Source organism: Indicator indicator, chromosome 10 (genome assembly GCF_027791375.1).
Source record: "Indicator indicator isolate 239-I01 chromosome 10, UM_Iind_1.1, whole genome shotgun sequence".
NCBI classification, from domain to species: Eukaryota; Metazoa; Chordata; class Aves; order Piciformes; family Indicatoridae; genus Indicator; species Indicator indicator.
Window position 1 is genome coordinate 17,142,634 of NC_072019.1, and position 11,656 is coordinate 17,154,289.

At 53.8% G+C, this 11,656-nt stretch overlaps 1 protein-coding gene across 1 annotated transcript; it reads left to right on the plus strand.

Annotated features, from left to right (window-relative positions):
* Window positions 1–563: 563 nt before the first annotated feature.
* Window positions 564–7,348, plus strand: BRINP2 (BMP/retinoic acid inducible neural specific 2). Its single transcript, XM_054384357.1, has 7 exons — window positions 564–865; window positions 2,674–2,864; window positions 3,022–3,212; window positions 4,169–4,274; window positions 4,619–4,855; window positions 5,049–5,271; window positions 6,232–7,348. The coding sequence occupies exons 1-7, from the start codon at window positions 564–566 to the stop codon at window positions 7,346–7,348; spliced, it is 2,367 nt and encodes a 788-aa protein (XP_054240332.1).
* The last annotated feature ends 4,308 nt before the right edge of the window (window positions 7,349–11,656 follow it).

Genomic DNA, 11,656 nt, shown 5'->3' on the forward strand with positions numbered 1-11,656 from the left:
AACAGGCACCTGCCAGGCTTCTGTTTAGAATCATAGACTGGTTTGCGTTGGAAGGGACCTTGAAAGGTCATCTAGTCCAACTCTCCTGCAGTCAGCAGGGACATCTGCAGCTAGAGCAGGTTGTTCAGAGCACCATCCAACCTGACCTGGAATGGTTCCAGGGATGGGGCATCTACCACCTTTCTGGGCAACCTAGGCCAGTGTTTCACTGGTAGTGAGAAATTTTTTTACGCTGAAGGTGGTAAAGAAGTAAGTGCAGCTGCAGTAGCAGCCAGGACCCCCAACCCCATAAGCTCTTACCTCCCAGTCTGTAGCTCTCCCCAGAGCATGGCTTTCCCCTTGTCAGCAGCATCCTCAGAGCAAACTCCACCTTCCCTTAGCTTGTGATTGCACCTGGTTTATAATTAGCAAAGTGGCCCCACCTGGAACCTTGCCCAGTGTGGCCATCCCATGCCAGGGACCTCACAGGCTCCTTGCCTCGCGCGGTGCTGTTGCAGGTCAGGGCTGTCCCGGAGGATCGCCGTGGGGCAAGAGAATGAAGCAGCTGGTCGGGCAGCAGCAGGATGGGGCGGCAGGACCTCCCGCGCACTGACGGGCCCCCGCCGATGCTCCCGTGGCCGCTGGCCCTCCTGGCCCTGAGTGCATGCTGTCGCTGGGGGGTGGCCAGTGGGGCGGGTGGCACCGTGCCCCAGCAGCATGCTGCTCCCGCAACCCCTTCCTCCTCCTCCTCATCCTCCTCTTCTGCCGGCCGAGCACCCCTCGACTGGCTCCTAACCGACCGGGGACCGTTCTACCGAGCCCAGGAGTACGTGGACTTCATGGAGCGCTACCGGCAAGGTTTCACCACCAGGTACAGGATCTACAGGTGAGAGGCTGCGGGCATCCCAGGACGAAGCTGTGGTTTGGGGGACTTGGGAGGGTGGGGTGGCATGGAGGCAGACTGACTTTAATCTGCAGAAGTAAACCCCTGTGTGTGGGAGGAGGATGATGGTGGGTGGGTGTGAGATGCTGCTTTCCCAGGGAATATAAAAACACCCCCTCCAGGATGCTCAGGGCTTGGCTGGGATGGGCTCCAGGCAGCATTCGCCCTGAGCTGGGAGTGCTCTGCAGGTTGAGATGGGATCAGCCCTCAGGGTGGGAGGCAGAGGGATGTACCTTTGTCCTTTGCCCTGCACAAAGACATCCCTGTGCCAAATTACTGCTCCTGCCTGGACTGCCAGCCAGCTGGGGCTGGGATGCTGCTGTGGACTGCCAAAAGCCACCCTAACTGACCTCCTGGCATGTCCCTAATGCCATCATCCCATAGACTGCAGCAGTGGGATGCTACATGGATGGAGGCTGATGCTGGAGGGGTTTCTTGCCAGTGGAGAAACAGACTCAGCAGCAGCAGCAGCAGGCTCCACTAACCCCAGCAAAGGGCCACCCATGACAGCCAGTGTGGGAAGCCAACTCCACCACTTCCTGAGGCTAACTGGGGCTGTCACCTCCTGCTAATGAGCCCTTTTCCCTTCCTCTCCTCACTGGTACCAAGTCCCAGGGGTTTCCAGCAGTGGAGGAGAGCCCGGTTGCTGCCTTCCTGGGGAGCTGATGTGGGTGCCTTGTTACGTAGCCAGGCACCAGCAGAGAGCTCCTCTCCCCACACACCCTCTTCCTATGCTGCCCTGCCAAGGGACTTATGTCCTCTGGAGATGCTGCTGGTGACGGTGGTGGGACAGGAAGGAGCAGCCAGAGGAACAACTGCTGGTCTGTACCGCTTAGAAGGTGGAGAATGTGCTAGCACTTTCTGGGCTTGCTTTGCCTGCAAGGATGGGATGGGTCTACTCCAGTGCAGGGCTATTGGTTCCCCAGTCCCACACATCCCAGCACCCTAGGAGATGCAGCATCCCACTCTTCCTCGCTATTATCTCCAGTCCTAGCCCAAACATCCCACTTTCTTGTCCCAAAATTCATAATAGGAAGCAACCCAGCATCTGTCAAGCCACTTGAATGCTTTGCACCCGTCCCTCCCCCCCTTTCCTGCTCCCTCCCCTCCCCTCCCAACCAGCTCTAATTAAACTGTCTGAGTGGTTTTAATTAGAGCAAAATGCCAACAATTAGGCTGAAATCAGCCAGTTGTTTACGGGGCCAGTGGCTGCTTGAGGCAGTGAGAGGTTCATGGGTCCCCACCAGTCACCCCCTGGCATCACTTGCAGCCCTAGAGCTATGTGGGGACCCACCACCAATCTCACCATATCTCAGCACCTCCAGCTTCCTACAAAACACTGTAGATGCTTAAAACCATGAAACCTCCAGATGTTAGATTTTTACCCACATCCATAGGGATAAGGATAGAAGATCCAGCCCAGGGGGCTGGATAAGGCTCTGGCTCTGCCCTGGGATGTGATTAAAGCCTGCCGGAGGTGCCTGATTAATCAATATCAGGCATCTCCGCTGCTTGTAGCTCATTATCACCATTGATGGCTTTTAGGGAGGATCCATGCTTTCATCTTGGCTGGATCTATAGCTGGCAGAGGGTCCTTCACCTCCGCTGTGGCAGCAGGGAGGTCAGGATGGTCCCAATGGGAGTCTTGCTGCCTACTGATCCCCTGCCTGGAGGTGGCCTTTGGGGACATCATGCATGTGGCATGGCTGGATCAGCTTGAAACCCCTCCCTATCATCCTCTTCTGCTACAGAGAGTTTGCTCGCTGGAAGGTGAATAATTTGGCCTTGGAGAGGAAAGACTTCTTCAGCCTGCCCCTTCCCCTGGCCCCCGAATTCATCCGCAACATCCGTCTGCTGGGACGCCGGCCCAGCCCCCAGCAGATCACTGACAGCATCATCAAGAAGTATGGGACCCATTTCTTGCTCGCCGCCACGCTGGGAGGTGAGTGCCGGTGGCTGCTTGCTCCCTGCTCACTTTCCTTGCACGAGGCAGAGTGCAGAGGAGGGAGGGTGGGCAACAAGCACCACAGGAGAAATCTGGCTGAAAAGGGAAATGGGGGGAGCCCAGCAGCCCCCTAAAAGAGTTTTTGTTCCCCCAGGAGAAGAGTCCCTGACCATCTTTGTGGACAAGCGCAAACTGAGCCGGAGGGCAGAGTCAGCAGGGGGCACTGGGAACAGCTCAGGGGTCTCGCTGGAGACCCTGCACCAGCTGGCAGCCTCCTACTTCATTGACCGGGAGAGCACACTGCGCCGGCTCCACCACATCCAGATCGCCACAGCTGCCATCAAGGTAGGCAACAGGTAGAGGGAGCATGGTGGGATGGGGGCCACAGGCCTTGCCAACAGTCTCCCAAAGCTGGCTGAGACCCTAAAGGAGCATCACACCCTGGGGAGGGGAGATAGGAGTAGAACAACAGGCAAAGTTCAGCAGGTGGTTGAGCGTGAGCCAGCATGTGCCCAGGTAGGGCACAAGGCCAACAGCATAGTGGCAGCAATGGTGTGGCCAGCGGAACCATAGCAGTGATTGTCCCCTTGTACTTCACGCTGATGAGGCCACACCTGGAGTACTGGGTTCAGTTTCAAGCCCCTCATTACAAGAAGCATGTTGAGGCGCTGGACTTGGTCCAACAGAAAAGGACAACAAAGCTGCTATAGGGTCTGGAGAACAGGTCTTGTGAGGAGCAGCTGAGGGAAGTGGGACTGTTTAGTCTGGAGAAAAGGAGGCTGAGGGAAGACCTTCTGGCTTTCTACAACTCCCTGAAAGGAGGTTGAAGTGAGGTGGGGGTTGGTCTTTTCTCCCTGGTACCAAGTGATAAGACAGGAATAAATAGCCTCAAGCTGCACCACGGGGGGTTTAGGTTGGATTTTTAGAAGAAACTTCTCCACTGAAAGGGAGGTGTTCAAAAGATGCAGAGATATGGTGCTGAGAGACATGGTTTAGCACCAGCCTTGGTAAAGTTAGATAGTGGTTGGACTCATTGATCTTAAAGGTTTTTTCCAACCAAAAGGACTCAATGGAAGTCAGCACAACTGCATTATTTATGGGAAATTGGGCACGCTAACGACCGCCCATTTTTCAGAGGGCTGCAGGCTGCCTGTCAACAAGCCAATTAGCAAGCAATTAGTTCTCCCCTCCAAGTGTGATCTTGCTCCGGGGAACAAGGCACAGCAAGCCTGGCCAGGGGCTATCTGCAGCACTATTGGTGGAGCAGCACCCTGACCACCTGCGGGTCCCACCCCACTTAGGTGACCGAAACACGGACAGGGCCACTCGGCTGCAGCAACTATGACAACCTGGACTCGGTGAGCTCCGTCCTGGTGCAAAGCCCCGAGAACAAAGTACAGCTCCAAGGTAGGACAGGGCTGGTGGGGACATGGTGGTGGCCAAGTGCCACCATGAGATGCTGCTGGGCATGCAGGGGAGGATGCTAGCTCAAGATGCTGCTTTTAATTTAAGGGCTGAGGAGGAAGAGGGGATGAAAATAATCAAAACTGGGCAGGATGAGGTTTGTTGCTTGGCTGCCAAAAGGAGCCAGGATCGATGCAGAGCCCAGACAAGCGGCTCCACAGCAAATTGAGATGATAATCACGAGGGGGTGGGAGCCTGGAGAAGGCTCACTCCTTCCTCCCCAGGGGATGTTTCTGAGGGGCTCCATACATGCCCTTACACTTTTGTGGTTGCCTCCCCGCTCGCAGGGCTGCAGACAGTGCTCCCATCCTACCTACGAGAGAGGTTCGTGGCGGCCGCCCTCAGCTACATCGCCTGCAGCTCGACCGGGGAGCTGGTGTGCCGCCGGAGCGACTGCCGCTGCCAGTGCCAGCCTGCCTTCCCCCGCTGCAATTGCCCTGAGGCCGACATCCAGGCGCTGGAGAACAGCCTGGCCCAGCTCCGGCGAGCCTGGGAAAGCCACCACAGCCAGTTCGAAGAGTCAGGTGAGGCTGGGGAGATCCCACCCAGCATCTCCTACCCTGCAACTCTTCCTTTGGGAGCAGCCCAGGCTGGGTTGGGGGGGCTCCACGGTGGGCATCTCACCATGAGGACCTGACAGCATGGGCAGAGGGAGGTTGCTTTGGACCTACCTTCACATCTCTATCCATTCATGACTCCATCTCTATCCACCCATAGAGGAGTTTCAGGCCTTGGTGAAGAGGCTCCCTGTGGATCGTTTCCTGAACAAGACAGCCATCTCCCACTTCTGGGCCATGGACCTGGATGTTCAGCATCGCTACCAGCAGCTGGGCACCAGCCTGAAGCTGCTCTCCAGGAAAACCCACCGGCTCATCCGGCGGCTCTTCAACCTCAGCAAGCGCTGCTATCGCCAGCCCCGCTTCAAACTGCCAAAGGAGAGGTAGGGTGTCACAGCATCCCACCCCACACCAGGGACACGGCTCAGACCCATGGCCATCCCTCTGTGGCTGTGACTGGAGGAGCTCCCACCCTGCTGCAGGGATGAGCTGGCAGCCGGGGCAGCTGCGTCACACTAGGATGTGGCCGTGAGAGGTTGGGTCTAAGCCTGGAAATGGAAAATCATAGACTGCTTTGGTTTGGACCTTTAAAGGTCATCTGGTCCAACCCCCCTCCAGTCAGCAGGGACATCTGCAACTATGTAATGGGGAAAAATGAAACGTGGGGTTCACCAGTTCCCCCCCAAGCAGTGCAGAAAAATGAACACAAGGTGGACAGCTCATCCATCCCTTGGTAAAGATGGTCATGCCCCAAGGCTTAAAGAAAGTGGGAGGCTGGGGAAAAAATGGATGCCCAAACAGGGTGGGAGACCAGAACAGAGTGGGAGGCCAGGAATAAAGTGACTGGGTTGGGAGGCTGGGAAAGGCAGGGAGAGGCCAAAAGAAGAGTGGAAAGCTGGGGAAAGTGGAGGCACAAAGTGGGTAGGAGGCCAAAAGAGGGTGGGAGACTGGGAAGGTGGGTGGGAGGCCTATAAAAAAGTGAACATCCAAAAGGGAGTGTGAGGACAAAAGGTGTTGGGATGCCTGTAGAAAAGTGAAGGCCCAAAAGGCATGGGAGGGCAAAAGGGGATTGGAACCTGGAGAAAAAGTGAAGGTCCAAAGGGACTGGGAGCCTGATAAAGGAAGTGGGGGGCCAGAAGTAGGTGGGAGGCTGGCAAAAAAGTGAAGGCCAAAAGTGGGTGGGAGACTGGGAGAAAGTGAAGGTCCAAATAGAGTGGGAGGCCTGAAGGGCATGGGGGGCCAAAAGGGAGTAAGGAGGCCTGTAAAAGAATGGAGGCCAAAAGCAGGTGAAAGACCAGGAAAAAAGTGGAGGAATCTTTCCTCCCACGTCTCTTCTCATCAAGGTCCCTCCCTTACTGGTGGAGCCGTGCACAGTCACTCCTGTACTGCAGCGAGACCACCGTGCCTGGGACCTTCCTGGAGGAAAGCCACAGTTGCACCTGTCCCTCCGACCAGCCCTCCTGCCAGGGGTCCATTCCATGTGCCTTGGGCGAGGGCCCAGCCTGTGCCAGCTGTGCCGAGGACAACAGCACCCGCTGCGGGACCTGCAACCACGGCTACGTGCTCACCCAGGGCTTCTGCCGCCCTGAAGTGGCTGACTCGCTGGAGCACTACCTGGGGCTGGAGACAGACCTGCAGGACTTGGAGCTCAAATACCTCCTGCAGAAACGGGACAGCCGCATCGAGGTGCACTCCATCTTCATCAGCAATGACATGCGCCTGGGGAGCTGGTTTGACCCCTCCTGGAGGAAACGCATGCTCTTGACCCTGAAGAGCAACAAGTACAAGCCCGGGTTGGTTCACGTGATGTTGGCCCTCTCTCTGCAGATCTGCCTCACCAAGAACAGCACACTGGAGCCCGTCATGGCCATCTACGTCAACCCCTTTGGGGGAAGCCACTCGGAGAGCTGGTTCATGCCTGTCAACGAGGGCAGCTTTCCAGACTGGGAAAGGACTAACGTAGATGCCTCTGCCCAGTGCCAAAACTGGACACTCACCTTGGGCAACAAGTGGAAGACCTTCTTTGAAACAGTTCACGTCTACTTGCGGAGCCGCATCAAGTCTCTAGATGACAGTTCCAATGAGACAATCTATTATGAACCCTTGGAGATGTCAGATCCTTCCAAGAACCTGGGGTACATGAAAATAAACAGCTTGCAAGTCTTTGGCTACAGCTTACCCTTTGAACCGGACGCTATTCGTGACCTGATCCTTCAGCTGGACTATCCCTATACCCAAGGCTCCCAGGACTCAGCCATGCTCCAGCTCTTGGAGATCAGGGACCGGGTGAACAGGTTGTCACCCCCTGGCAAAATCCGCCTCGACCTCTTCACTTGCTTGCTCCGCCACAGGCTCAAGCTGGCCAACAATGAGGTGGCGAGGATCCAGTCCTCCTTGAGGGCCTTCAACGCCAAGCTGCCCAACGCGGTAGAGCAAGAGACAGGCAAGCTGTGCAGCTAACAGCTGGGGCTGCTCAGACAGCAGAGCAAGGGGGCTGGGAGAAAGGACTCCCTGGGGTGAGGAAGGGGAAATAACCACCCTAAAAAGCTAAATCAAGGCCTTACCTTAGTGCCAACCGCGTGCTTCCATGGTACACCCAGCGACTGGCCAAAGAGATGTAGGGCTCGAGCAGTTGGAGGCCACCAGCAGGACTATGGAGGAGGGATGGCTCATGCAGTGCATACTGGCTCCAAGCACAGGGATGATGCCACCAAGGCCACCTTGTTAGTGGCTGGGGGGACATGCCGATGGCCGAGGAGAACGTGGTTCATCCAGAGGCAGCTGCTGGTACTACTGGAGCTGATGCCCAAGCAACCACAAGGTTCCTCCAGCAGCAGCTTCCTTGGTGCCCCAACTTTTGTAGTCTTTTTAAGACAGGTTTCTACCAACGCCTTCTCTTTCACATACTCCATGATCCCTCCTGCCCTGCCCTCTCACATGGCATGGGGAGGATGGATCACACCACAGGCTCCTAAGACCTGGCAGATCTTCCTTGAGGCCTCTCCACAAGCATCTTACACCTACTGCGGTACCAAGGCATCGTCACCCTCCGTGTGTGAAGGACCTGGCATCTGCCCCTTAGATGCTGCCAGCACAGACACTGGCAGACACCTCTGGGTTGCAATTCTTACAGGAAAAAAAAAAATCTAAAGTGAAAGAAAGAAAGAAAAAGGGAGGGGGGGAAAGTGTTATTTATGTATTTATTTATTTGTTTTGTTTGGGAGGGGTTTTTTTAAACCTATTTATTTGGGGAGTGTAATTTGCTGTTGGTGGCTCCAGCCAAGAGACATCTTAGTATAATGTATCTGTTTAATATATTTTTTAAAAAATGCCTTTTTTTGAGCAAAAGAACAACCAGAACCAACTGAGATTAAAAAAAAAAAAAAAAAAAAAAAAAAAGAAACAAGCATTTACTGTCATCTCTGGCCCTGGCTTTTCCCTTGCTGTGTGGGAGAAGGAGAGGGTGAGGAGGCTCCGGTGCATGCCCGGCTGCTGTGTCCCCTCCGTGTCCGCTCGCCATCCTGCTCTCTGGATTTTAGCCGAGCCTTCTGAGGAGCAGAGATGCCACCACACGGGCTGGCCATCTGTCGCCTGTCCATGTCTTCATTAACTCAGAAGGACAGGGCTCGGAGGTGGCCCATTAAGACCATCAGACATGCCTGGAGGCAGGGAGAGCTCCTGCTTACACCTGGAGCCGGCAGCTCCTGCCTGCTCTCCCTGGCTCTCTTCTTTGCTCCTAGCAAAGTGCCTGGAGCAGATGATTCCCAGGCTGGTGGGAAGGATCCATCCCTCTAACCTCCTCCCGGTCCCATGTAAACATCCACCATGCCGCAGGCTGAGCAGTACTGCATGTCAGGCATGGCCCTCAGGAGCTTCCCTTGATGACTCTTAGCTCTGATAGGGTCAGAGATGGGAGACATCTGACCCCCAACCACCTTTTGCAGCCAGTTACAATTGTATGGACAGGTCTGGCAGTCATCTCAAGCTTCTATTGCTTCTATTGTCCATATACATAAGTTGCTCCATCCTTCTGGCATCTTTATTGACATCCTCAAGGCCTTCTTATTCATCACCCTCTTAGAAAGGATTCCTTATCAGGTACAACACATCCTGAACACTTCCCTCTGCTACACCCAGTGCAGGCAGCAAGAGCCATTAGGTTTCACCAAGGCCAGCATCTCCAGCAGTCCTACTGCTGGGGATACTTCATATAGAATCATAGAAACATAAAATTGTTTTGATTGGAAGAAATCTCCAAGATCATGGAATCCAACCTTTAACCTAAGACCACCATGGCCATTAAACCATGTCCTGAACTGCCACATCCAAATGTTTCTTGGACACCTCTAGGGATGGTGATTCCAAAACCTACCACCCTGGGCAGCCTGTTCCAATGCCTGACCATTCTTTCAGTGAAGAAGTTGTTCCTAATATCCAACCTGAACCTCCTCTGGCACAATCAAGTCAAGCATTTCCTCTCATTCTATCACCTGATACTAGAGAGAAGCAAGCTGAAGTGCAGAGCCGGGCAGTGGGGACAAGTCAGCTGGGAGCTGCCGGCTCGGGGGAGCCAGGCTCCCCTCCCTGCTTCCTGTTGCCCCCGCTGCGCTCACTGCCTGACTGGAACACCAAGCAGCAGTGCTGCCCACGGTGCTGCCCGGTGAAAGCACTGGGTACCAGCCAGGCAGAGCTCACTGACTCGGCGACTGCCCTAATTTCTTGGCTGAGGACAGGCTTGAGAGAGGAAGGAGCAAACCTTCTGACCCAGAGCATCCCACAACAGCAGGCAGATGGGATGGGCAGGATGCAGGGATAAGGAGAGAGGAGGAGAAACCCAAATGTATCAGTTGCAGAGCTGAGCCCAATTCCTAATCCTCCCCAGCTGGCAAAACTGCAAAAGCAGAGGTAACCCAAACTCATCCATCTTGCTTCTGTCACCTGCCTGTTCCCTGATCTCTTCCATCCTAGGGTTGGACAGATAAAGAGATAAGCAGGAGGAAAATAACACCAGGAGAGATAAAGAGATAGGCAAGAGGAAAATAAAGTGGGGGTAGATAAACCATGCTTGCTATTTATATTCCCTGTCAATCCATCAGGCTGGCTATTGTGGTTAGAGCATCCCTCAATCTGTCACCTGGACTTCTAGACTCCGTACATCTTGTCTTCCTTTGCCCACATCTCCTCCCCTGCCTCCTAGTCCTAAAGGAAAAAAAAACCCAAAACAAAACACCAAACAAAAAACAAACAAAACCCCCAGAAGAGCAAATAAACCCAATCAAACAACAACAAAACACCAAAAACCCTATCATAAACAACAACAAAACCCCAACCAACCAACCAACCAAAAAACCCTAAATCAGGCAATTAAATACACCAGGAGGAAATGAGAAGTCAAAGCCATCATTGCAGCTCCTCAGGAGAAGCCAGCAGACATCTGCCTGGGGTTAAGGAGGTGATCTGCCCAGGATTGAGGAAGGAAGGCTGGAGGACTCCTCAGCAAGCAGGGCTTCTGCTACACATCTTTCTGGGCAGTCACATCACTTATTGTCCTCATCACAGAATTACAGAATCATTTCAGTTGGAAAAGACTTCTAAGATCATTGAGTCCAACCATCAAACATCATATGGTTGTCCCACCTCCATCTCCTGGCCTCAAGACAGCTAGTGGTGGGCTGTGATCAGCTACACCCACAATGAACAGTTCCAAACTCCAGCTGTCTAACCTCCTCTCCTTTCCTCCTCCTGTCTTCTGATCCCTTTTCCATAATACCAGCTGAGCCTCCAGCCCTGTGTGCTGTGAGGTAGAATCATAGAATCCACTGACTTAGAAGGAACCTCTAGAGGTTATCTAGCCCATCCCCCCTGCAGTGAATGTCTCCAGGGATGGGGCCTCCATAATTTCTCTGGGCAACCTGTTCCAATGTTCCACCATCTTTATAGTATCACAGAATCTCACAGAATGTTAGGGTTTGGAAGGGACCTTGAAAGATCACCCAGTCCAAAATCCCTGCCAGAGCAGGATCACCTAGAGTAGGTCACACAGAAACACATCCAGGCAGGTTTTCAATGTCTCCAGAGAAGATGACTCCACCTCTCTGGGCAGCCTGTTCCAGTGTTCTGTAACTCTCACAGTGAGAAAGTTTTTCCTTATGTTCACATGGAACCTCCTCTGCTCCAGCTTGCACCCATTGCCCTTTGACCTATCACTGAACATCACTGAGCAGAGCCTGGCTCCATCCTCCTGACACTCTTCTTTCCCATCTTTATAAACATGAATGGGGTCACCCCTCAGTCTCCTCTTCTCCAAGCTAAGGAGACCCAGCTCCCTCAGACTTTCATCATAAGGGAAATGTTCCATTCCCTTCATCATCTTTGTGGCTCTGTGCTGGACTCTTTCAAGCAGTTCCTTGAGGTCCTTCTTGAACTGAGTGGCCCAGAACTGGACACAATATTCGAGATGTGGCCTCACCAGGGCAGAGTAGAGGGGGAGGAGAACCTCTCTCCACCTACTCACCACACCTCTTCTAATACACTCCAGGATACCATCTGCCTTCTTGGCCAGAAGAGCACATTGCTAACTCATGGGCATCCTTCTGTCCATCAGGACCCCCAGGTTCCTCTCCTCTGCACTGCTCTCCAACAAGTTAGTCACCAACCTATACTGCTCCATAGCGTTGTTCCTTCTCAGATGCAAGACTCTACACTTGCCATTGTTGGCTCTCATCAAATTTTTCCAATCTAAATTTACTCTGCTCTTTTTTCAAACCA

Bases quoted from the DNA above. Each gene is read 5' to 3' on its own strand.
- BRINP2 (XM_054384357.1), top strand. From the start codon at position 564: ATGGGGCGGCAGGACCTCCCGCGCACTGACGGGCCCCCGCCGATGCTC. The intron at 3,213-4,168 runs GTAGGCAACAGG...CACCCCACTTAG, and splicing joins TCGCCACAGCTGCCATCAAG to GTGACCGAAACACGGACAGG. The intron at 4,275-4,618 runs GTAGGACAGGGC...CCCCGCTCGCAG, and splicing joins GAACAAAGTACAGCTCCAAG to GGCTGCAGACAGTGCTCCCA.